General features: G+C 44.4%; 1 protein-coding gene and 1 non-coding gene across 8 annotated transcripts in view; both read right to left on the reverse strand.

The window, feature by feature from the left end:
• The window catches only part of STON2 (stonin 2), a 184,479-nt gene that overhangs the window by 135,429 nt on the left and 21,564 nt on the right, over positions 1–27,486 (reverse strand). For 5 of the 7 annotated variants that reach the window (XM_024997881.2, XM_024997880.2, XM_005212234.4 and 2 more), the window contains exon 2: positions 365–643. In XM_024997881.2, the coding sequence (XP_024853649.1) occupies positions 365–452 (88 nt within the window). In that variant the 5' untranslated portion in view covers positions 453–643. Of the gene's footprint in view, positions 1–364; positions 644–12,980; positions 13,505–27,486 lie in introns of those variants that run through there. The other 2 variants (XM_024997879.2, NM_001191218.4) reach the window with 2 other exon arrangements.
• TRNAW-CCA (transfer RNA tryptophan (anticodon CCA)) lies at positions 22,336–22,408 on the reverse strand. Its single transcript has one exon. It is a non-coding gene; the product is annotated as a tRNA-Trp (tRNA).

Here is a 27,486-nt window from a genome sequence, read left to right on the forward strand (position 1 = left end):
CATGGAGCAACTAAGCCCGTGCACCAGCACTACTGAGCCAGCACTCGACAGCCTGCACACCACAGCTAACCAGCTTCCGTGCTGCAATTATGGAAGCCACACGCTCCGAGGGCCCGTGCTCCACGGCAAGAGAAGACACCACAGTGCTAAACCCACACACTGCAGGCTCATTGAGAGAGTGGCCCCCGCTCGGCACACCTAGAAAAAGCCCATGCAAAGCAACCCAGACCTAGCACAGCCAAAAAAAAAATACATAAAATGTTAAATAAAAGATCCCCTGGAAAGAACACTCCAATAGAAGCCACAACACACAGGTGTGGTCCTTCGTTAATTTCTCCACGTAGGCAATGAAAGCTCTCCTTACCCTCAGAAGGGACGGGAAAGAGTGGCTCCTCATTGAAGGAGACCCACTCAGACTGGTGGGTGGCGATCACATGGTCCAGGGTCGTCATGCTAGGAAGGTGCTGGGCATCTTCACACTGCAGGCCTCAGGCAGACCCCAGAGCGATGTCTGGGGCTGGGTGGGGGTCTGGGAGCACAGTGGAGTGGGCCTGGGGTCTGTCGTGGGGTCTCGCAGAGAGCAGCATGCAAAAGGCGGACAGAGTAGCTTCTCTTGCCTTTGGCTAATCTGCCAAGCAGAAATCTGTTTAAAAAAATAATAAAAATTAAAAGGGGATAACCATCACATTATAACCAGTCCACACAGATCTGGGCTTGCCACAGTGTCCACCAGAAGACCCGGGTCGTTTCCAACCTATTTCCCTTTCTCTGTCCCTGTCTTGCCCTCACTTCTCATGTAGAAATATCTTCCATGAGCACGGAGATCTCTGCATGTACCTTCATATCAGATTTACAAATGTTGTTGCCATTGTTCAGTTGCTCAGTCGTGTCCAGATCTTTGCGACCCCACAGACCGCAGCACGTCAGGCCTCACTTTCCCTCACCGTCTCCCAGAGTTTGCCCAGATTCTTGTTCATTGCATCGGTGATGCCATCTGACCATCTCATCCTCTGACACCCTCTTCTCCTTCTGCCCTCAATCTTTCCCAGCATCAGGACAGATTTACAAATAATCACACACATTTTAGCAAACAGATTCTCAAATGTTCCCAATTACTATATTTTGAAAATAATTTTTATCTATAATACCATCATTGTAAAACTAATACCAGCATTTTTCAAAGAGCTTTCACTTTCCTTTACCAGATGGCAAAATAAAAGCACGTTCTTTCCTATTAAATCAGCGTGGTTTCTTGCCTTAGGCAGGTAGCTCTTTGCAAGCCTGATTTAAACCTTTGGCAGAAACCCAACCATCTCCAGATGGTATCTCTGAGCACAATTTACCAGTCAAGAAAAACAGAAATGGATTTATTTTGTTCATTTGGAGTACGGGGGTAGGGCATATTTGCTTTAGTGGAAAACATGAGTTAAAAAAAACACATTTGCATTCTAGGTCGATTTGAATTAGCATGTAAAAGGGTAGCCTGTACTCATGGTGCAATTATGTTCCACGGAAGGATACTTAATAGACTTCTAATATTGTTTGTACTATTAATGACTTTTTTTTTTTACAACTTCTTTTTTTTGAATTGGAGCGTAATTGCTTTAAAACGTTGTGTTGGTTTCTGCCATACAACAGTGTGAGTAAGTGCACACATGTCTCCATGAGCCTCCCTCCCACCACCCCCATTCCACCCCTCTAGGCTGTCACAGAGCACTGTGTGCTCAGCTCCGTGTTACACAGGCAACTCCCCCCAGCTATCTACGCTACATACAGTAATGCATATATTTCCATGCTACTCCCCCGATTCATCCCACCCTCTCCTCCCCGACTGCTCTCTTGTTTGTGTCTCTATTCCTGCCCTGCAAATAGGTTCATCTGTACCATTTCTGTAGACTCCATATATAAGCATTAACATATGATATTTGTTTTTCTCTTTTTGATTTACTTCACTCTGTATCACAGGCTCTAGGTTTATCCACCTCACTAAAACTCATTCAAATTCGTTCCTTTTGATGGCTGAGTAATATTTCATGGTATATGTGTACTCCAACTTCTTTATCCATTCATCTGTTGAGGGACACCTAGGTTGCTTTCATGTACTGGCTATTGCAAGCTGTGCTGCAGGGTGGTTTTATTCCTATTTTCTAAGGAATCTCCACACTGTTTTCCATAGTGGCTGTATCAATTTACATTCCCACTAATAGTGCAAGAGGGGAATCTAACTCTTGATCTTGCAATGAATTAGTAAAATCTGAAAATGCAAAATTAATGTAATTAATTAATCCCCAGAATTAATACAAAATTAATGTTTCCACATAAGAGTTACTATCCACCTTGAACAGTATCAGTTCTTATTAACTGGATACTCAATATCCATTTTAGTCTAGAACAATTTAACTCATAGCCTTCTAGCTGGTGCACGATAGAAAGAAAATGTTGAAATTTTACTACAGGTTATTACCTGCAGTAAATATTCTATGCTGAGGATAACCAGAACAGAAAAGTTTAATAGCTTTTGTATTTTTGGTAATTACAACAATTAATTTTGCTGCATGATACTTCCTAAAATTAAATAATGTTTCTTATAGAATCTATAATTTTCAGAAACCTATTTTCATACCATACTTTGATTCAATAGAACTGTAGTTGGGTAAGACAGGTTATTACCATAATTCTTTCACAGATGAAGAAATGTGGGCTGAGGGAAGGTAGGCGACTTATCCAAAGCTTCTGTTGTTTTGAGGCTTTTGTATGGTACGCTAAGATTCCTCAGATGTTGCCTCCAGGTTTCTAAGTGGAAGAACTCACATATCCTAGGATAGTGACATAGATTCTTCTTATTCCACAGTAAGAGACCACCAAAAATGAGTCAAGTAGAGGTCACCACAAGCAGGTGTGTTAGATGCTCCAAGCTAGAAAGTGACGGATGCAACACTTGAACCCAGGTCTTCTGATGCCAAATCACTCTGATCTTTGGGTCACAGCCACAGAGAAAAATACTGGAAAATATATATATAGACTATCCCCCAACTGAAGCACTCTAGAGACATCAATTCCAATGGAACTATAATGAAATGATTGGTAAAACTCCTCAGTGGACATCCGCGAGGGAATCCAAGCTGTGCAGAGAATTGAAAGTTCTCTTTCAAGTTCTTCTCCTAAGATCCTCACAAGTCATGGGACCAGACATGTGCAAAGAACCTGGAGAATGACTGCTCCAACCAGATCTCACCAGATAACCATGTAGAGCTCACAGACCCAAAGAGCTGAGTCTGGTGGGCTTCCTCCATAAGCCTCTCTCCAGCCCGTCAAATGCTAGCATCGCTCAGTGTGGTAATGGCTGCAGGCCAAGCTAAGACAGTAAAATTGAAGAGTCAGATTCCCTCTCTCCAACAACAGCAGCGTGTAAACTAGCTCCAACAACGAGCACCACAAAGCCACAGTGCAAATCCACATGCTGACACACGCGGCCTCATAGCTCAATGGGGAAAATACGCCGTCCATCCCGTGATGATGAATCCCGTGAAAGTCACGGATGAAAGTGGGTGGGTGAGGGGAAGCAGAGAAAGACAGGGAAAAGGGTGAAGATAATGGACAAAACAGCTAGAAATTTTAGAACTCAGAGATTTTAAAGACCAGTAGTCCAGCTTTCAACTTCTACAGATAAAAAACAGACACACAAACAAAACAAAACAAAAAAACCAAAACTGAGGCCCAGGGAAGTCAGGCAGAACAACAACAGAGACTGAGATAGGCTGGGGAGTCCCACCATCTGGATTTGAATCACGTATAGTCTGTAAGCCTCAGCTCACCCCGGTGCAGCAAGAAAAACAAAACACAGCAATAGTGTAAGGATTAAGTAAGATATCAGACATCGAGTGTGTAGCACTAGTGCTAAAGAATGCTCTGTAACAATGGTGTGATCATAGCACGTGAGTTTCCAGAAGGCTTACTGTGTGCGCCAGGCTCTAATGCAAACTCTTTAAAAATGCCAGCTATGGCCATCACTACGCTAGGTAAACGACTTGCACAATGGTTCACTGCTTACTAGTGGAAGTTTTGAGATCAGAAAGGAAAATTCGTGAAACCACCCCATTTCTGTCACTGACCCGTTCAGATTTTATAATGATTTCCCTTTTCAACTCCTTCTTACAGCAGTTCTCCCAGATGCTAAGTGGAGTCAAGCACAACACCCTCTTCCCAGATGCAAGCTCATTCTGGCTGAGAAACCAAGACACCTACTCAGAAGTATGAACAAAAGAGGAGCCCCCAAGATTTATCTCCCCTTTCTAGTCCATCCCAGATCCAGACTTGAGCTCGTTGCAGATCATGAGAAGTCTCAAGAAAGCCTGAGGGACAGCACTGAGTACCAGGAACACCCTATCCTAACCCTGTAAAATCGATTCTAGGTGTCTGCCACAATCCAGCCACATCTGGGGAACCCTGAGATGCCTGACCTTCAGGAGAGCTGGGCGCCCCCAGAGGAACCTGATCACCGTGAGGCCACATTCAGACCGGAACTGGCTTCTCTGCAAAAACCTCACCCCATTTTTAGAACATGAATCATGAAGTGAGGCTTAGACTCACCACAAATGAGCGATGACTCACCATCAGCAACAGGGTTGACCAAGAGCCACTCAAAACCTCACTGAAGTTTCTGTGCTGCCATTGCAGAGAGAAGCTTATTCCTCAACTTCCCTAACAACACTCAAATGTGGGTGTGGAGAATACAGTTGACGGAGAAGATGAGGGCCTGAGAAACAGATCCGCCTTATGGCAACCTCTTACTATGCATTCATGAGCCCTAGGTGTCCAGAAATGTATTAGGCACTGAGATACTGAGAGATCAGGCAGCTCGCAATCTAGCTGTAGAGGTGAAGATGCTCAGAACAGCAAACACAACAAATCTGGGAGTAACTGCCTGCTGGAGGACACACCGGAAATGCTGCAAAAGTTTGGTCACAGAGAGATCTGCAAGGGCTAGAACCATCAGGGATTGAGCAGGACTTTGGATTTGAAAGATATCCTTGGCTGAAAGATATCAGGGTTTCCCTGGTGGCTCAGATGGTAAAGAATCCATTTGCAATTCAGGAGACCAAGATTTAATCCCTGGGTAGGGAAGATCCCCTGGAGACTAGGGAATGGCTACCCACTGCAGTCCTCTTGCCTGGAAAATTCCATGGACAGAGGAGCCTGGTGGGCTACAGTCCATGGGGTCACAAAGAGTCGGAGATAACTGAGCAACTAATACTTGCACTTTTTTCACTTGGCTCTGAACCACCAGAAGGAAAAAGTAAGGACACCCTTGGAACAAGGGTCAGCCTAAGTAAAAATTAAGAATCAGACCTTCGTGGGGCTTGTTTCTGGGCCAGTGAAGAAGTCAGTCTGATGACAACTGGGGAAATGTGGGGAGAAAGGACCGATGGATCTTAAATCTGAGAAGAAGATTTCAGGGGGCCATGGGAAGCTTACGAGTAGAGAGTGACTCAAGAAATGTGCTTTAGGGAGATGGACAAGCCTTCACTGAGCAGGAGTCTGGTGATGGATGCTACCAGCTGCACCTGGACCCCAGTGTGTCCCACAAAGCCGGGGGTCAGCATCATTGGGAACATGTACAGGGTACTGTGCAGGACCCCACTCTAGGGCCTGACAGTACCCGGGAGAATGAGAAAGCATCGGTAGACCCCAGTAGCTTACAGGAGGTTGTCATTAATGACAGTGATGTTAAAACAATAAACTTCCTGGTGGCTCAGAGGGCAAAGAATCTGCTTGCAATGTGGGAGATCCAGGTTCGATCCTTGGGTCAGGAAGATCCCCCAGAGAAGGGAATGGCCACCCACTCCAGTACTCTTGCCTGGAGAATCCCATGGACAGAGGAGCCTGGTGGGCTGCAGTCCATGGGGTCACAAAAAGTCAGACACGACTGAGCAACTCACATGTGTCTACAGGTTCTTTAACCTATTGTGACAAGTTAGCCATAAAACACTGACAGCACCCGGGCAGAGAGTTAGGCTGTTAAGAGACCATCCAGGGCTTGAGTGGTAGGTGGTCACGAGCTACATCTTAAATGAGAAGGGAGGGATCTAGCCAAATAAGCAGAGGGGCAAAGGCATTCAGGGAACAATAGGCAGAAATGGCATGTCCAGGTCACCATAAGTCAGGCTCTGTTCATCTGAAGAGGGTGGCACTGAGTTGAGTGCACTAGGAAAGGAGGGGCTGGAACAGTGACAGTCCTGAATTTCAGAGTTTGAACTCTTAAAACTACCTTTTCTGTTTCCACAGCCATTGCTGTGGTTCAGCCCCTCAGTCTCTCATTCAGACAATTACCAGTCTCTTATCTATCTCCTTCCCTGGTGGCTCAGCTGGTAAAGAATCCGCCTGCAATGCAGGAGACCTGGGTTCGATCTCTGGGTTGGGAAAATCCCCTGGAGAAGGGAAAGGCTGCCCACTCCAGTATTCTGGCCTGGAGAATCCATGGACTGTGTAGTCCAGGGGGTTGCAGAGTCAGACACGACTGAGCGACTTTCACTTTATCTATCTCCCTGCCTTTAGCATCATCCCCTCTAAACCTGTGGTCCAACCTACTATGCCAGTGTGGTCTGCCTAAAATCTGAAAATGCCCACGCCAGAGCTCTGCTTAAAATTAAGTCCTCAGGGGCTCCCTTCGGGGAGCGAGCTCCGCCCGTGGCAAAGGTCATGAGGAAGGAGGCTTGGCATACGCAAAGGCGGGATCAAGCCTCAGGAGTTCCCCTGGAAATTCTCAAGCATCTACCCCCCAAACCAGAGTCTGCCTACTTTCTGCTTTGTGCTTTCACCTACACCTCTGACTTTACGGGGGGCTGTCCCCCACTACCTCTCTCTGAAAAAAGAGTTAGCTTACAGCTCCAGTTAATAATTCCTGGGTGTGACAGTGTTTCAACCTACAAACTCCTTTGGAAGTCCTCTAGCCTGCCTGAATAGGTTTTTCTGGCCACATGTGATTGCTCAGAGCCTCCCAACTGTGAGAGGCATGAGATGTTCTAAACTGTCTAAATACAGATTCCTTTGAGCAGTTAAAAGATTGATTAGAAATTGTATTGGTGAAGGGCTTTTCACTTGTTGGGCCAATGTTTGCTGCTAAGTTTCCATATCCCTTACCTGCTGTGTCCCTGGCAGTGTATTGATTAATATAATTGGTGTAAGTAGTAGCTTTAATGTTTGTAACCTGGGACCCTTGAGTTAATTCTTTTTCTTGTTATAGCCCAGCACACCTTTGCTCTGTAGGAATGCAACTTTATCTAATGCTTTTGGAGGGTGGCGCTTGACTTATCACCTTTAGAGAAAAATAAGTTTTCTGAAGAAAGGGTCTTAAAATGTTAACAGGCCTCCGGGCCAGAAGATGATGCTAATCACCTAAGCTTTTGCATATGATAATTTTGCAGGAAGAAAGCCTGGCTTGCTGCATGACTCTACCCCTTCCCCCATTATCCTCTATGCATAACTTAAGGTATAAAGACTACTTTGGAAAATAAAGTGCGGGCCTTGTTCACTGAAACTTGGTCTCCCCATGTCGTTCTTTCTCTCACCTTCTGGCTGAATTATTCAGCCTCTTTTCTCCACTGAATTTCCTCACTGAGCTATCCTTATTTCAGCCTCTTTTCTTCACTGAATTTTCCTACTGAGCTATCCTTATACTATTACTCTTTATATCCTTGATTAACGTTTAATTAAGCAGTTGTTTCCTGATCCTCGCCGACGCCGCCCCGCTTCGAATTCCCTGGATCCACCGGGGCTGGACCCCGGCAGCTCCCCACAGCCAGAGAGTCCTTTCCCCCTTGTGTTAGCCAGAGTCCATTTCTGTTGCTTGCAGTGAAGAACTCTGATGTAGGGTACCCTTTCCCAACTCCCACTAATCCCACTGGTTCCTCATCACCCATGTCCTCTGCATGCTGACAGTATCTTACCTACACTCATTTACCAAATGATAATGAACTGGTTGGCTAGTGGGACTATCATGTCAATTAGCCTGTGAGGAAAGGGACTGGATTTTATTCTTGTGATGTCCTCCAACTCATAGACGAGGGTCTGGCGTTTAGTAAATGTTTATTGGGTAAATAGATGAATGAATGAACAGATGAACTTATCTTACCATGTAGTAGGTGGCCTCTTCAGGCCTTCTGAACTGGTAAATATCTTAGAAAGGTTAATTTAAACACTGTGTGTAAGACAGATTGGGAAACAACCTGGATACAGAGCAACTTGTCCATTCTCCTTTCTCTTTGACCTAAAACTAGGCTATTCGATTCCAATACAGTAGCCACCAGACACGGATAACTATTAAAATGTGCTTAGACCAAACAGAGATGTTCTTCAGGTATAACATACACACCAGATTTCAAAAAATATAAAAATGTAAAAAATATCTATTTAATAATTTTTATATGGATTTCATGTTAAAGAGGTAATATTTTAGAATATACCAGGTTTAAAAATATGTTGTTAAAAATGAATTTCACCTGTTTAAGGTTTTTGAATGGGTCAATTAGAAAGTGTAAAACAGTACATATGCAGCCTACGCTATACTTCTGTTGGACAGAGCTGCTCCAAAACAGTCCGTTATTCATCTTTGTTTTTGAAGGATACTTGCACTAGACATGAAATTTGAGTATGACTTTTTTTTTTCTTCAGTATCTTGTCTTTTTGTCCCTGTTGTTCTGATGAGAAGTTTGGTTGTAATTCTTATTCTGTTATGAAATTTTTGTTTTTCGTTTTGAGCAATTAACTATTGTATGTCTAGATGTGGTTTTCTTATAACTCATCCTACTTGATGTGTAAGATTTTGAATATGTTTGCTAATAGTTTCATTAAATTTGGGGACATTATGCCACTATCTCTTCAGGTATGTTTTTCTCTATCTCTTCCTTCTCCTATTGATCTGTCTTCACGTCCACTCTCTCTTCTGTCATCTTCTGTTCTCCTCTTAAGCCCATCCTGTGAATTTTTCATCTCAATTATTCAACTTTTTCACTCTAAGATTTTCATTAGATTCTTTTATAGGTTCTACTCATCTGCTGAGATGCCTTTATATTCACTCATTCTAACAACATTTTTCTTTAGTTCTTTAAACTTTTTTATAATAGCTGCTTTAAAGGCTTTGACTGCCAAATCCAACATCTAGACCATTTGGAGATTACCGTCTATTGACAACTTTTTTTTTTCACTATGGGTAATATTTTCCTATTTCTTTGTATGCCTCTGTGATGAAAGACTGTCATGAAAGACTAAAGACATTCTGGATTTGATCTTCCTCTGCAGAATTAATTTCTGTGGGAGTCAAACTGTCTCCCCTTGATCTTGCATAGGCTTGGTCTTCCATTTCATTGGATGAATTTGTGTAAGGTCAGAAATGTTCCCCAGTTCCTCTAACTACTGCAGGACTCAACTTCCAAACTCAACTTCCCTTGCAATTTCCTTGATAGCTCTTGGCTCAGGGTAGATTTAAAGTAGGCCTTTAGTTCAGTTCAAAAGCTCAGTTGTGTCCGACTCTTTGCGACCCCATGAATCGCAGCACGCCAGGCCTCCCTGTCCATCACCAACTCCTGGAGTTCAACCAAATTCATGTCCATGGAGTCGGTGATGCCATCCAGCCATCTCATCCTCTGTCGTCCCCTTCTCCTCCTGCCCCCAATTCCTCCCAGCATCAGGGTCTTTTCAAATGAGTCAACTCTTCGCATGAGGTGGCCAAAGTACTGGAGTTTCAGCTTCAACATCAGTCCTTCCAGTGAACACCCAGAACTGATCTCCTTTAGGATGGACTGGTTGGATCACCCTGCAGTCCAAGGGACTCTCAAGAGTCTTCTCCAACACCACAGTTCAAAAGCATCAATTCTTCAGCTCTCAGCTTTCTTCACAGTCCAACTCTCACATCCATACATGACCACAGGAAAACCCATAGCCTTGACTAGACAGACCTTTGTTAGCAAAGTAATGTCTCTGCTTTTGAATATGCTGTCTAGGTTGGTCATAACTTTCCTTCCAAGGAGTAAGCGTCTTAATTTCATGGCTGCAATCACCATCTACAGTGATTTTGGAGCCCCCAAAAATTAAGTCTGACACTGTTTCCCCATCTATTTCCCATGAAGTGATGGGACCAGATGCCATGATCTTAGTTTTCTGAATGTTGAGCTTTAAGCCAACTTTTTCACTCTCCTCTTTCACTTTCATCAAGAGGTTCTTTAGTTCCTCTTCACTTTCTGCCATAAGAGTGGTGTCATCTGCATATCTTACCCTAGAGTAAATGTTTGCAAACTACAGTGATGACCCAAATCGAGCCCTCTGCCTTTGTTTAAAAAAAAAAGTGATATTAAAACAAAACCATACCCATTCATTTACACATTATCTATGAATGCTTTTGCTCCATAACAGCAGAAGTGAGGAGCTGTGAGAGAGATTGAATGGCTCACAGGGCCTAAAATAATTACCATCTAGACCTTTATTTATTTATGTTTAATTACCAACTCCATTTGAAATCATAGCATTTGCCCCAAAGATACAGATTTCTTGTGACTTTTCTGGATGCTCAGGGTGTTATTAAGGCGGCCTTTCCACTGTGGCTGGGCTGCATCCCCAGTATCCCTCAGGATCGCTTGACCTTTGGTCTCTGTCTCATCCTCAACCCTGGAGGCACCACTTTTTGATAAGTCTTACACAGTTTTGGTACATAAATGTGCACATGAGCCTGGCCAAGGACTCCCTGGGTACACCAGACACACTTCTGTTCCCTCCTCGTGCCCCAGGCAGCCCTCTGCTCTCTAGAGCCCTGCCCTGTGAATTCCAGTTGCTTCCATTGCCCCAAACTCGAATCTGGGTTTGCTTAGCTCAGCAGGACTGCTGTGCTCAGCCAAGACTCTAGCATACTGTGCTGCACTCAGGAAATTCTTTCCCGGAAAACAGCGACGGGGAACCCTGGGCTCATCCCACGAGTTGCCCTTTGCTTAGTAGCATCGAACTGTCGTGCTTCCTGTTACCCAACACCTGAAAACAGGCCTGCGACACTTTGCTGGGTTTAGCGGTTGTTTACTGCAGAAGGACCAGTCAGCTAATCAGAGCAAGAAGTGGAAGTCCTCCTTGGAACAGTCTCTTACTAACGTGTTCATTTCTTTAAAAAAGGAAAGAGACTAGTTCAGATCATCTAAACTAGGGGGATTTTATACTGTCCTAGAAATAAAATTAGAAGTTTTATAGAACTTTTATAAGTCATGTGAAAAGGAAAGGAGGGTTTCATGCAGCTGTATGGATTAAATCCATCCCTTCAGAGCTGAGGGTTTCAGGTTTCAAGTGAAAGCTGCCCAGTCATGTCCTACTCTTTGCAACCCCATGGACTATCCAGTCCATGGGATTCTCTAGGCCAGAATACTGGAGTGGGTAGCCTTATCTCCTGGGGATCTTCCCAACCCAGGGATTGAACCCAGGTCTCCCATATTGCAGGTGGATTCTTTACCAGCTGAGTCACAAGGGAAGACCAAGAATACTGGAGTGAGTAGCCTATCCCTTCTCCAGTGGATCTTCCCAACCCAGGAATCAACCTGGGGTCTCCTGCATTGCAGGCAGGTTCTTTACCAACTGAGCTATCAGGGGAGCTGAGACAATGGTTTATTTTGTTAGGTTAGGTATGCGACATAGGAGCTTCCCAGATGGCGCTAGTGGTAAAGAATTTACCTGCCAACGCAGGAGATGTGCCTTCGATTCCTGGGTCCAGAAGATTCCCCTGGAGTGGGAAGTGGCAACCACTCCAGTATTATTGCCTAAGATGATTCCATGGACAGAAGAGCCTGGCGGGCTACAATTCATGAGGCCTCAAAGAGCTGGACTTGACCGAGCGACTGAACACACACATGCCACCTAACAACCTAACATAATTTATTTAAATCTGAGAATTTAGGACTTCCCTGGTGGTCCAGAGGTTAAGGATCCACCTGCCAATGCAGGGCACATGGGTTCGATCCCTGGTCAGGAAAGACTCCACATGTCGTGGGGCAGAGAACAAGAGAATGCAATGAAAACTCCATGTGCCTCAACTAGAGAGTAGCCCCCACTCACTGCAACTAAAGAAAGCCCACCCACAGCCACGAAGACCCACTGCAGACACGTACAAATAACTTTTTAAAAAATAAATAAGCAAATCTGAGAATTTAGTGATCTTCCTTCTATATCTCCTTGTCATATGTATTCAACTAGGCAGCTACTTTAAAAAATCTCTGCATCCACTTGTTGGGTTTTGAGGTTACTGGCAAATGCTATCCAGCCGGTTATTAGGGCTTCCTGCAGAAACATCTTAAACTAGATCCTGGTGCCAATTCCAAACCCCAAAGTAAAACCTCAACTTTTTCCTGATCAAGGAAAAGCAACTCAAAGTCAAAAGGAAAACTGGGAAGAAAGGAAAAATAAGACTGTAGGAATTCTTTGCATTTCTTTAGAACTTTCTTATAAAACTGGACATTCAACCAATTTACACCAAGCATCTAGTGTGTGTTCAGAATGGTGCTCAGAAGAGAGATGCAAAATAATATCAAGCATGGTTTTACACTCTGCAGCCTTTGTCACAGTGGGCTGCAGAAATCACAGAAGTTTAATCAGGAAGTTAAAGTAACAATGCTGCTTGCTTCATGAATTCTCAGAATAAACAGAAGCCTGGAAGGCCTGCCTATCCTGCACCAAAGACCCAAATCAGATTAAGGACTTGGAACATGGTTTCTTTTCCTTCTTCTCTCAAACTTTTTTCCTTTGTGAGAGAACAGAGTTCATGTTCACAGAACCTGAGCAGAGTTTACTGGAAAACACACACACACACACTCACTTTAATTAACAGATGCCTTGATATTCTTAAAAGCATAAAATAGGATGGCCCTGGTTGTTTGTTTTTCCTATCTTGCACCATTTTTTCTTTCATTCTTTCATTTAAATATCTCATTTTTTAAAAAATAAAAAGAGACTGATACCTCGTCTTCCATTGGAAACTGGTGAATAGAATGAATACCCCCGTCTCAAGTCACACATAAAGGAGAAAGAGCTCTAAAAGGAAGGAAGACAATAAATATTTCAACTATTTATTGTTGTTCAGTTGCTCAGTCGTGTCCGACTTTTAGTCAGTATGTATCCATGACTCTCCATAAACTCACTCCATCTACTTGTCTCTTTCAATCATGTACACCACAATCCACCAGCCCTAGATGTCAGTTTTTGCCCCACCTAAAGTCATATTATTTGTGTGTGTGTGTGTGTGTGTGTGTATACACACATGTATACAAATACATACACATATAAATGTATGTGTGTACATGCATATGTGTACCCCAAGATTATAATTATAAATATAAACAATTACAAAAATTGATTTTTCTTCAAAATAAACAACCTTGATGGCTGTGCTATCCAACAACTTCAAGGCTCCACATTCGGAGTCAAGGGTCGAAGTCACACTTGACTTCCACATTCGGAGTCAAGGGTTGAAGTCACACTTGACTTGCAAAACAGGTTGCCTCTGATCTTGGTGCATTCCTGAGGCAGTGACCCTGAATGGCATCCCTAGGCAGCTGAACAGTATGTCATGTTCAGTGAATGACCCTAGTAGGAGGTCAAGCTGTCAAGTTTGCAGAACACTTTCTAGCACCTTTAACTTTTGGAAGATGGCTTATTCCATCTTGTAAACCCATCTCAGCTTACTTCAGTTTTGTATCTGAAAGAGAGACACTAATATCCCCCTGTACGAAAGCAGGAAGTAGGCATGGGTAATTTCTTTTCATTTACATTTCGGATGTTCTATCCTGAGAGTGTCAGTTTCCTAGGAATCTTGAGGAGTCTGCGCATCCCAATGGCCACATTTCCTAAGCATAACCCTAAGATCTTCCAAGAAGCTTAACAAAATATTGTTATTATATTTCACTGAAACTGTCTTGGATTGTAAAATATATCAAATTTCAGAGATTATAACTATCAAAAATTGTCTATGAACATAAACAGTTCTTAGAATCCATGAAATACATTCTTATTTTTATGCTGGTGCTTTAGTCACTCAGTTGTGTCCAACTCTTTGCAACCCCATAGACTGTAGCCCACCAGGCTCCTCTGTCCATGGGGTTTCACAGACAAGAATACTGAAGTGGATTGCCATTTCCTCCTCCAGGGGATCGTCCTAACCCAGGAATTGAACCCAGGTCTCTTGCACTGGCAGGCGGATTCTTTACCAACTGAGCCACCAGAGAAGCCTGATTTTCTTATACCAAATACTTACCGAAACCCACAATTAGCATATATTTACAGGGTGCAAAGAAGCTCATGGGTTATTTTGATCCATTTTTATAATAACACTGAGATAAGCAAAGCAGAAATTTCTCTCACTTGATAGATAAGGGAACTGGCTCAGAGAGGCTATGTGACTAACCTAAGGCCACACAGCTAACCATGGCATGACAGAGGTGGGACAGGATCACAAGCCTCTTACTCTAAGTTCTGTGCTTCCTCCCCTATGCCACATTCTGCCTTCCAGAAAATAGGTACCACAGACACGTTAGCTACGGTGTCAGCATCCATTTCCTCTTATCATCCGGCATTGGAGGAGAGGTCATTATCAGCATCACGGTAATTCTTATTCCTGCTTTCCCAGCCTCCCTTGAACCTAGGGGTGGCCGCTTGGCTAAGTTCTGGCCAATGAGACAGAAATGGAAGTACAGTCAGAAATAAAGCCCTGAGAAGCGTTTTCTGTCTTTGTTTTGCACTCCCAATGAAGGTAACAGGTAGTACTCACGCTGTCCTAATTGTGCTCATGTTCTCTTGATTACAGTCATGATGGCTGGAGCTACTAAACCACAAAGAAAGGCTCAGAGGGTCACAGAGTCATTGATCCTGATGTCACTGAGCCTTTGAACCAGTATCAATGATCACTCATCTCTGTATTTATTGTGATGTGAAAAAAAATTAAGTTATTAGAATCAAGTGTTCTGATACTTACAGGCAAATGCAATTCTAACTAATAAAACAGGGACAGGAAAAAAATGTGGCAAGCAAATTTCTACAGGAGACGCCTGTCATCTCCACACCCTGGTGTTACTATTGTGATTATGTCTTTGTGCATGACAAGGCAAAAGAGGAAGGGGGCGGCAGAGGATGAGATGGTTAGATAGCATCACCGACTCAATGGACATGAATTTGAGCAAACTCCGGGAGACAGTGAAGGACAGGGCACTCTGCAGTCCATGGGTTGCAAAGAGTAGGACACGACTTAGCAACTGAACAACAACGTAATTCATGGCAAAGGGAGTTTTGCAGATACAAGAATGTCACTAATCAGCTGACCTTAAGATAGGGTGACTATCCAAGAAACTTAACATAATCAATGAGCTCTTTAAAAGCAGCGAGTTTTCTCTGGTAGCAGAAGAGGAAGTCAGGGAGCGTCAAAGTGTGAAAAGAAGTTTCTCCACTGCTGAGACAGAGGCCACAGGGCAAGGACCTGAGGCAGCCTCTAGGAGCTGAGAGTGGGACCCAACTGAAAGCCAGCAACAAAAAGGAGACAACAATCCTATGACCACAAACAGCTGAATTCTCCCAACAGCAGGCATCAGCTCGGAGGAGATTCTGAGTTCCAGATGAGAACTCAGTGGCCAACCCTTGATTTCAGCCTGTCATACACTGAGCAGAGAATCTACCCAGGCTGGGCCAGCACTGTGGTTTAAAAATGGGAGAACTTATTCCAAAAAGATCTCAAAATTTTAGAGCCTGGACATAAATTCTTCAGAAAATTTCCCAATATAGATTGGAGACTGAATTTCAACAAAAATCAACATCACCCATAGTACAGAGTAAATTAAACAACAACACAATAGCAAAAGATTCAATTCCACTAAGTTTTATTTATAGCACTTTGAAAAATATTATGTCGATTTCTCTCTCCAGAAGGTTTAATTTCAAGAAACTCTACTTAATACACTGTGGTGACCTAAATGGAAAGGAAATCCAAGAAAGAGGGGACATACGCATCTGTATCGTTGATTCATTTTACTATACAGTGGAAATTAACACAACATTGTAAAGCAACTATACTCCAATAAAAATTAACTTAAAAACCAGAAAACTTGATTTCTTTTTCTGCCTTCCTTACTTCAGTTCAGTTGCTCAGTCGTGTCCGACTCCTTGCGACCCCATGAATTGCAGCACGCCAGGCCTCCCTGTCCATCACCAACTCCTGAGTTCACTCAAACTCATGTCCATCGAGTCGGTGATGCCATCCAGCCATCTCATCCTCTGTTGTCCCCTTCTCCTCCTGCCCCCAATCCCTCCCAGCACCAGAGTCTTTTCCAATGAGTCAACTCTTCGAATGAGGTGGCCAAAGTATTGGAGTTTCAGCTTTAGCATCATTCCTTCCAAAGAACACCCAGGACTGATCTCCTTTAGAATGGATTCATTGGATCTCCCTGCAGTCCAAGGGACTCAAGAGTCTTTCCCGACACCACAGTTCAAAAGCATCAATTCTTCAGTGCTCAGCTTTCTTCACAGTCCAACTCTCACATCCATACATGACTACTGGAAAAACCATAGCCTTGACTAGACGGACCTTTGTTGGCAAAGTAATGTCTCTGCTTTTGAATATGCTATCTAGGTTGGTCATAACTTTCCTTCCAAGGAGTAAGCGTCTTTTAATTTCATGGCTGTAATCACCATCTGCAGTGATTTTGGAGCCCCAAAAAATAAAGTCTGACACTGTTTCCACTGTTTCCCCATCTATTTCCCATGAAGTGATGGGACCAGATGCCATGATCTTAGTTTCTTGCTTACTTAGGTCACTGCAAAGTTAGCTTGTCTTTTTAGAGACATGGAGCGAGGCTAGAAGGGTGCTCATTTTCAGGGTAAAAAGTTAAAACAATTTTGGGTACCTTTCCTTTGAACAGCAGGAATCCACGAACATTCAACCAGTTTTCTAAAGCAAGAATGATAATATCATGCCCATGAGTCTTCAGGGAGGGATGTGAGCACTTTGGAAGGTGGTAGAGGTGGGATGTGGAGAAGGCAATGGCACCCCACTCCAGTACTCTTGCCTGGAAAATCCCATGAACAGAGGAGCCTGGTAGGCTGCAGTCCATGGGGTCACAAAGAGTTGGACACGACTGAGCAACTTCACTTTCACTTTCATGCATTGGAGAAGGAAACGGCAACCCACTCTAGTGTTCTTGCCTGGAGAATCCCAGGGACGGCAGAGCCTGGTGGGCTGCAGTCTATGGGGTCGCACAGAGTTGGACACGACTGAAGTGACTTAGCAGCAGAGGTGGGATGAAGGAAGAGGGAGCAAAAAGGAAGGAAAGGAAAAGCAGAACCAATTGTGGAATCTCCACCCAAACATCATAAAAAAAATAGGCTATGTCTTAATTCATTCAAAAAAATTGTTAGTAAAGACCTGCTAGATATTCAGGATATAAAATAGATACAAACCCTGCCTTCAAAGGGTTTCTATCCAAAAGCAGAAAATAGCAATGGGACAAAGCAACTATAAACAAGTAAGAACACCTGCAAGTCAATAAAGGGTTTAGAAAAGGAATAACAAGGGGCCTTTACAACACATAGGGTGACAGGAGCTCTCTCCCAAGAGGTTACATTGACTACTACCTAAAGGATGACAAGCAGGAGAATGTATTCATGGTAGAAGGAGCCAAAGACACAAAGAGTCTGAGACGGGAAGAAAGTTAACGAGAAAGAACTTGAACTGAGTGGGCTTCCTTGGGAGCTCCGGGGTAAAGAATCTGCCTGCTATCGCAGGAGACACAGGTTTGATCCCTGATCCGGGAAGATCCCACGTGCTGTGAAGCAACTAAGCCCATGCGCCTCAACTACTGAGACTGTGCTATAGAGCCAGGAGCCACAACTACTGAAGCCTTCGCATCCCAGAGCCCACGGTCTGCAACAAGAGAAGCCCGCACATGGCAACCAGAGAGTAGCCTCTGCTCGGCGCAACTAGAGAAAAACCCACACAGCAACAAAGACCCACACAGCCAAAAATAAATAAAATCGTTAAAAAAAAAACACTTGAATTGAGTATAGAGGGAACCAGGAGGATGTGGCATGGGATAAAGTTGCAAAGCCAGTTCACTTTATGAACTATGTAAATACAGGGTCTTATGAGCCAGATTTGGAGAAGGAAATGTCAACCCACTCCAGTACTCTTGCCTAGAGAATCCTGCAGACAGAGGGGTCTGGTGGGCTGCTGTCCACGGGGTTGCACAGAGTCAGACATGACCGAAGCGCCTTAGCATGCATGCATGCTTTGGAGAAGGAAATGGCAACCCACTCCAGTCTTCTTGCCTGGAGAATCCCAGGGACAGAAGAGCCTGGTGGGTGGCCGTCTATGGGGTCGCACAGAGTCGGACATGACTAAAGCAACTTAGCAGCTGCAGAAGCATGAGCCAGATTTAGACAGTTAGATTTTATTCTGAGCACAATGAAATGTTAATGAAGAACTTAAAGAAGAATAACAAAGTTCAATTTGCAGTTTCAGACTTGAGTGGAGAGCAGATTGGAAGATGAAAGAGTGGAAGCAAAGAGAACAATTAGGAAGCTACTATCATAGCTGAGACAAAAGACAGTGAAAGCACTCAAACATCCGTCAACAGACGAATGGACAAACAAACGCGGTAGATCATACAAGACAGTACAATGGAATATTAGCAAGGCTTGAACGGGAATGAAATTCTGACACGTGCTAAAACAGGGATGAACCTTGAGGACATGTGCTAAGTGAAAGAAGCCTGTCACAAAAGGACAAACACGGCATTATTCCACTTATGGGAGGGAATCAAGAGTCGTCAGATTCACAGCAACAAAAAGTAGGATGGTGGTTGCCAGGGCCTGCAGGGAGGTGGGGAGAACGGGAGTTATCATTTTAACATGTCCAGAGTCTCCGTTTTGAAAGATGAGAAGAGTTCAGGAGATGAATGGTGGTGATGATTGCGTAGCAATGTGAATGCCGAATGCCACAGAACAATACAATACACTTAAAAATAATTTAAACAGTAAATTTTCGTATTTATATTTTAACACCATGACATTCCATCCAAGCCCTCAGACTTGGTGACAATTCCAAATGGACAGAAAAGGGAAGGGAGCCCAAGGAGAGTTGCCACACAGTTAGGGAGAGCTGTTCCTCAGTACAAGGGCACTCTACATCTGACTACTCAGAAACTGGTTGGAAATGGGGCTTTTCTCTATGAGATTCTTCTAATCTCAGGCTTGGGGTTAGGGTGAAAAGAAAGAAAATGCCGCTAAACAACTCCATAAATATAGAAACGAATGTCCCTGGTGAAAACTCTATTATCAGGAGAGGGGCCAGTACCAGGCATATCATAACAAGGGGAGGAATTTCCTGAAACCACAGACAATTTTACAATGCTGAAAAAATTTTAAGCAAGACAATGTGGGTGAGAGTGCTCTGTAGACTGCAAAGTAACCTCAGCATATCATTGTCAATCTAGCTGCAGAATGGGGAAAGGAAGAGGGGCCCAGAAAACCAAGTCAGAGGCTTTGCAGACTCTCCTGGGGCCACCAACCATCCGTCCCTCCTGGCTGATCAGGGAAGCAAAGGCGCAGGGGAGGGGAGCAGCTGGGGGCTCTTGCTAACAGTGAGGCCCACAGACCTGTCTTCCACCTCCTCACCTGGGCCCAAGCACTACGCATGTGCAGGCTCACCCTTGTCATCCCACCGATGACCTCCCACCGTCCTTCCGAGGGAGGTACTGTTGGTATTAACACCATTTCTGAGATGACAAAAGCTGAGGCCAGAGAGGTTACATAACCTGCTCAAGGCCAAAGAGCTATGAGATAGACGTAGGTGCTGGGGTCCCAACAAAAACCTGCTCCGACTTCCAGACTTTTCTAAGACCATTCACCAACTCATTCAACCAATCAACCAATGAGGAATACCAGCTTACAGTGATTCATGTATATAATGGAATACTACTCAGCCATAAAAAAGGAACAAAATTGGGTCATTTGGAGTAATGTTGATGAACTGAGAGTCTGTCATACAGAGTGAAGCAAGTAAGAAAGAGAAAAACAAATATTGTCCATGCATCTTTAAAAATGGTACTGATGAATCTATTTGCAGGGCAAGAATAGAGATGCAGATATGGAGGATGGACATATGGACACAGGGCGGAAGGGGAGGGTGGGATAAATTGGGAGGGTAGCACTGGCATCGATACACTGCCACGTGTCAAACAGATAGCTTGAGGGAAGCTGCTGTGTAGAACAGAGAGCTTATCGAGGTGCTGTGAGGACCTAGAGGATGGGATGGGGCAGGGAAGGGAGGGCCGCGAGGGAGGGGTTATATGTATGTAAATATAGCTGATTCAGGTCGTACAGTGGAAACTAACACGACATTGTAAAGCAATTAACCTCCAATTTAAAAAGAAAAGACAGCTGATAGTGTTCCCAGTCCTGGCTCTGTTCTAGAAGTTACCAACAGAGAAGCAGATAACACAGAATGCAGAAAGGCCAATTAGTCAACGGCCTCATACTCATGAAGGACTTTCAGTTCAGTTCAGTTGCTCTGCTGCTGCTGCTGCTGCTGCTGCTGCTGCTAAGTTGCTTAAGTCGTGTCCGACTCTGTGTGACCCCATAGACGGCAGCCCATCAGGCTCCCCCATCCCTGGGATTTTCCAGGCAAGAACATTGGAGTGGGTTGCCATTTCAGTTGCTCAGTCGTATCCAACTCTCCGCGACCTCGTGGACCACAGCACGCCAGGCCTCCCTGTCCATCACCAACTCCCAGAGTTTACTCAAACTCATGTCCATTGAGTCGGTGATACCATCCAACCATCTCATCCTCTGAAGGATTTTAAATATTATTAAAAAGGAAAGAAAGTACGTTTAGTCACAGAAATACACAGAAAGGATTGAGAGATGTGCCTCCTACAACCTTAAATTCAAAGTTCCATTTACCATGCAACCCTTCACAGAGAGGTTGATGAGTGTCACAGCTCCTATAATTACCTTGTATGTACCAAAATTAGATTATATTGGGGGTTTCTATGTGCTTGAGGAGACATTAAACATGTGACTTTGGTTAAATGCAAATACACACAAAAATACCTAATACTCTTCTAACCCTGTCTTAGAACCTTTTCGGTCTTTACCGGGAACCTCAGAAAAAGGAAGAATAGAAGTCTTTCTCCACCACCTCGAAGAGGCCATGAACTTGAAATGACAGCAGGGGTTACTGGGGACGATGACCAAAGGTTGCAGGGGTGGGGTGGGAGGGTCACTCAGGGAGGCTTCCTGGAAGAGGCTATATCTAACCAGGGTCTTAGGAAGACGGCTAGCAGAAATTCTGCACTCAGGCGGGCCACCCTCACCCCACTGTCAACTGCAATCAAGGGCACGTCTCTTATTAAACTCTCTAAACCTGAATTTCACCGAACAGCTTCAGAGATTCCTGTAAGGACGAAAAACGCTGCCTGTCAGACTTCCAGCACAGCCAATACGAAGAGCCCCACTGCTCCACGAGTGTTATCTAGCTCCATGGCGACTTCCACTAATAAAGGCGGAGTAGGAGTCAGCCTGCTAAAGAAACACGGCACAAACTTGCTGATGGCGTTCCTGCAGTCATGGAGTTCAGGAAGTGAAAGTGGAGGAAGGGGCAGATCTTAGAAATTTGGGAAGAAAGGGAAGCCAGTGGTGTGAGCTTCAGCCTGAGACAGGAAACGGCCAGCTCAGCTGCATGGCAGGCAGCGGGGAGGTCTAGAGAGTGAAGGGGCTGCAGGCGGAACCCCGTGCGTGGTCACCTACGTGAGCGGAGTCTGCGGACTATGCACAGGGGCAGAAGTGGGCCCTGCGCTGTCGCCCACCTCTTTGCGGAACCCCGTGCGTGGTCACCTATGTGAGCGGAGTCGCGGACTATGCACAGGGGCAGAAGTGGGCCCTGCGCTGTCGCCCACCTCTTTGGACCCGACGGAAACTCTGGCTAAAGGAGCCCAGCTGTGTCGAGGGAAAGTGGGACTATCACAGTTTACAGCACAGCTTCAGGAACTTGCCTTTTAGAAATTCCTGCCAGTGGTCCCTACACCAAGAATAAGAAGGACTGGAGGAAACAGCACTTGGCCACAGATCTCAAGTTTGGTGGCTCTGTAATAAAGCAAGCTCGGTATGGATTTGTGTAGACAATCACAGGACTTTACTCGCCCAGGTAGACGACAAACAGAAAAACGATGACCCTATATTGCCTTCTTGCGCTGAAATGAAACTTTCCTCCTGGGCTGAACTGCCAACTCTTTAAAAAAAATTTTTTTTGGCCATGTGCAGCATGCGGTGTCTTAGATCCCTGACCAGGGATCGAACCCAGGCCCTCTGCGTTGGAAGCATGGAGTCTTCACCACTGGACCACCAGGGAAGACTCTGCTGCTTCTTGGTTAGTCTTTCCATTGCAGTGGTCAGAATCCCTCCCGCTCAGAAGCCCTCCCACCTGACACCCGCCCAGTGCCGTGCTGCACAGCTCTGGGTGGCACCATTAACATACCATGCAAAGAGGACACGTCCCCTGACCTGAGTGCTGCCCTACAGGTACAAAGTCCAGCAGCCCTGAGACAGTGCACGTCCTCCCAGCCCACCATCCACACTTTAAAAAAAAAAGAAAGGCAAAGTCAAACGTTCAGGAGAAAATTGCACCGGAAAACCAGATGAAAGTGACTGCCTATGGCCATAGGAATCCCTGGGCTCATTCCTCACTCTCCAGAATAAAAACAGCAACAGTGATAGGAAGTAACAATCAAGCCTGGGTAATGAGGGGAATGGGCTTCCCAGGTGGCTCAGTGGTAAAGAATCCACCTGCAATGCAGGAAACGGGAGTTTGATCCTCGGTCTGGGAAGATCCCCTGGAGAAGGAAAGGGCAACTCACTCCATTGTATTCTTGCCTGGAAAAATCCATGGACAAAAGAGTGAGCTACAGTCCACGGGTTGCAAAGAGTTAAGACAGGACTTAGCGACTGAACAACAGTTAGGAGAATGGCAGTTGAACTGAGGGCAGAAGTGAATAGCTTAAGGAAATTAGAAGTACAGAATTAATTTGGAGTGATTTGCCACCCACTACAGTATTCTTGCCTGGAGAATCCCAGGGACGGGGGAGCCTGGTGGGCTGCTGTCTATGGGGTTGCACAGAGTCGGACATGACTGAAGCAACTTAGCAGCAGCAGCAGAATATGTCACGATTCAAGGCCTGTGAAACCAGAAGGTAGATGTAGAAAATAGGCAGTCACTTTCATCTTGTTTTCCAGTGGAATTTTCTCCTGAATGTTTGACTTTGCCTTTCTTTTTTTTTTAAAGTGTGGATGGTGGGCTGGAAGGACATGCGCTGTCTCAGGGGGTCTAGAGAAAAATTAGGGGTAAAAGCTAGATTTTTTAGAGTCATTAAAAAAAAAAATGATGATGTATGAAGCCAAGGGAATGAATCAATGGAGGACGTAAAAAGACAGACAAAAAAGGATGGTTGACTCGGACTTCCCTGGTGGTCCAGCAGTTGAGACTCCATACTTCCACCACCAGGTGCGCAGGCTTGATCCCTGGTCACAGAAGTTCCGCACGCCAAGAAGTAAGGCCAAAAAGAGAGAGAGGGAAAAAAAATGAAAGGTGGCTGACTCTTGGACTGTGCCTACATATAGCGGGGGTGAGGAGTCTATCAGATGGATAGAGGAAAAACAGAGGCCTCTAGGATCATGAAGACAAGAGAGATTTCAAGAAAGCAAGCTTCTTTAGTGTTAAATGCTATGAAGAGACATTATGGGGGCTGGGAATGTCACTGCCGACCTTTCAGAAAGTTAACTGGAGTGAAGGTTCCTTGAGGGAAGGCCCATGCCCTATCTCACAGTATTGCCAAAGCTCCAAGTGGCTGCACAGAAGGAAAGGGACAAGCATTCGTGGAATACGGTACGGCAGCTACACTGAACGCCCAATTGCAAGGAGTTAATAATATACTGTGATCATGAGGGACTTCCTCGTGGTCCAGTGGTTAAGAATTTGCCTTTCAATGCAGGAGATGTGGGTTCTACTCTGGTCAGGGAACTAAGATCTCACATTGTTGTTGCTGTTGTTCGGTTGCTCAGTCAAGTTCAACTCTTTGCGACCCCACGGACTGCAGCAAGCCAGGCTTCCCTGTTCTTCACCATCTCCCAAAACTTGCTCAAACTCATGTCCATTGAGTCAGTGATGTCATCCAACCATCTCATCCTCTGTTATCCTCTTCTCCTCCTGTCTTCAATCTTTCCCAGCATCAGTGTCTTTTCCAATGAGTCAGCTCTTCCCATCAGGTGGCCAAAGTATTGGAGCTTCAGCTTCAGCATTGGTTCTTCCAATGAATATTCAGGGTTGATTTCCTTTAGGATTGACCGGTTGAATTTCCTTGCAATCCAAGGGATTCTCAAGAGTCTTCTGCAACACCACAGTTCAAAAGCATCAATTCTTCGGCACTCAGCTTTCTTTATGGTCCAACTCTCACATCCATACATGACCACTGGAAAAACCATAGCTCTGACTGCTGCTGCTGCTGCTGCTAAGTCGCTTCAGTCGTGTCCGACTCTGTTCGACCCCATAGACGGTAGCCCACCAGGCTCCCCCGTCCCTAGGATTCTCCAGGCAAGAACACTGGAGTGGGTTGCCATTTCCTTCTCCAATGCAGGAAAGTGAAAAGTGAAAGTGAAGTCGTTCAGTCGTGTCCGACTCTTAGCGACCCCATGGACTGTAGCCCACCAGGCTCCTCCATCCAAGGGATTTTCCAGGCAAGAGTACTGGAGTGGGGTGCCATTGCCTTCTCCGATAGGTCTGACTAGACGGACCTTTGTTGGCAAAGTAATGTCTCTGCTTTTTAATATACTGTCTAGGTTTGTTGTAGCTTTTCTTCCCAGGAGTAAGTGAGTGAAAGTTGCTCAGTCATGTCTGACTCTTTGTGACCCCATGGACTATACAGTCCATGGATTTCTCCAGGCCAGAATACTGGAGTGGGTAGCTTTTCCCTTCTCCAGGGGATCTTCCCAGCCCGGGGATTGAACCCAGGTCTCCCACATTGCAGATGTATTCTTTACCAGCTGAGCCACCAGGGAAGCCCATTCCCTTCCAAGGAGCAAGTGTCTTTTAATTTCATAGCTGTAGTCACCGTCTGTAGTGATTTTGGAGCCCAGGAAAATAGTCTCTCGCTGTTCCTATTGTTTCCCCATCTATTTGTCATGAAGTAATAGGATCAGATGCCATGATCTTTGTTTTTTGAATTTTGAGTTTTAAGCCAGCTTTTTCACTCTCCTCTTTCACCTTCATCAAGAGGCTCTTTAATTCTTCTTTGCTTTCTGCCATAAGGGTAATATCATCTGCATATCTGAGGTTATTGATATTTCTCCCAGAAATTTTGATTCCAGCTTATGCTTCATCCAGCCTGGCATTTTGCATGATGTACTCTGCATATAAGTTAAATAAGCAGGGTGACTGTACAGCCCTGGTGTACTCCTTTCCTAATTTGGAACCAGTATGTTGTTCCATGCCTGGTTCTAACTGCTGTGTCTTGACCTGCATACAGATTTCTCAGGAGGCAGGTCAGGTGGTCTGGTGTTGCCATCTCTTGGAGAATTTTCCACAGTTTGTTGTGATTTACACAGTCAAAGGCTTCAGGATAGTCAATAAAGCAAAAGTAGATGTTTTTCTAGAATTCTCTTGCTTTTTCTATGGTCCAACAGATGTTGGCAATTTGATCTCTGGTTCCTCTGCCTTTTCTAAATCCAGCTTGTACATGTGGAAGTTCACAGTTCACGTACTATTGAAGCCTCAGTTGGAGAATTTTGAGCATTACTTTGCTAGCCTGTGAGACAAGTGCAATTGTGCAGTAGTTTGAACATTCTTTGGCACTGCCTTTCTTTGGGATTGGAGTGAAAACTGACCTTTTCCAGTCCTGTGTCCACTGCTGAGATCCCACATGCCGTGGGGCAACTAACCCCTCGCACCACAATGAAGAGCCTGCAAGACACAGTGACAATCCCACGTGCTGCAACTAAGACCTGAAGCAGCCCAAAGCAAAGATTCTTATTAAAAAAAAAAAATATATATATATATATATATATACACCATGATCACAGTTTACATTTTATGACTCTAAATACAGCTTTTGTAAAAGAAGGCAAAAATTCCCTGCATATACAGTATTAATCTTGATTACAAGGAGGAAGCACTTTTACTATGGAGGAAACACTTTTCTACCTACTTGGCACAAACTGAAACTTATCACTGGGGAGGGGAAAGCTTTTTCCTGGGATCTTCCCTGGGAGGAATTCTCTGAATGACCATAGCACAACGAAAACTTCTGATTTAATTTCCACACATTTATTAATTGGGGATTGATATCAATCTATTCACAAAGACCTTGAAAATACTTGGAAAATGGGAAATAGACTTAACTAGTCTCAAGTCCTATGTGATCCACCCATGTTCTCCAATAAAACAGTTTGCAGATAAACACTTCTTCCATGGAAGCTTTTTACCAGGTCCTTCTACTTGTTTTAGAAAGATTGAAACTAGGACTGAGAATTATCCAGAAAATACTTCTTTAAAATCCAGTAAAACCCAAGAACTACAAAATCTCACCTTGAGCTTGTTTTCCATTCAGAGAGGCGCAGTCTATCGTTCCCAAGTTGTGCTTTAAAACTAGAGTGATAACTATAGCAAATGTCTTTGACTGCTTCTTCTGTAAGACGCTGTGCTGAGGGCTTCACGTGCATTATCCCATCTAGTCTTTATAACTATTCCATGCAATTAAGTGCAAGTATTAATGTCTGTTTTCCAAATAAGAAAACCAAGGCTTGGATCTTTCTCAAGACTACATGAGAAGTAAGTGGAGCTAGGACATCCCAGGATATATCATAAATCCTCCTAAGGATCAATTTTCATGGCTGTATAATATTCTACTGTATCACTGACTCATGAGGCTCAGTTTTCATAGCTGCATAATATTCCACTGCATCACTGCCATTTAAAGATACATATTTGATGTTTTTTTTTAATTAGAAAGATATCTTAAAATAGGAAATCATGGGACTGATGGCCAGCTTGCATCAGAACAAGGTAACAGGTTCTAAATGATAGATCTTTTTCTACTAACAGACCCATCATTCCAGTTCGCCTAGAATGCAGCATGGACAAGGAAGAACAAGGACTTCATGACTGAAGGCTCAGACTCCCAGCTAAGGCCTGCTAGACCCATACACCAGAGAGCACCTGGCCTGTGGTGTTCCTCTCCCTTCTACCTTTACTAGCCCCCATTTTTCTAGAGACATAGTGGTACATGTGAAGGTATCAGGCTGGATTCCTTAGAAAACAGAGGCTGAGACTAAGCTTCTATGCCACGGCTTTGGAGGAATCCCAGGGACGTGAGAGTGAGAGAAGAAGAGAAATGAGGCTATGAAAGCAAAAGTAAGATGGCGTGGGGCTAGTGGTGGCTT

This window comes from Bos taurus, chromosome 10, assembly GCF_002263795.3.
Source record: "Bos taurus isolate L1 Dominette 01449 registration number 42190680 breed Hereford chromosome 10, ARS-UCD2.0, whole genome shotgun sequence".
In the NCBI taxonomy this organism is placed as follows: Eukaryota; Metazoa; Chordata; class Mammalia; order Artiodactyla; family Bovidae; genus Bos; species Bos taurus.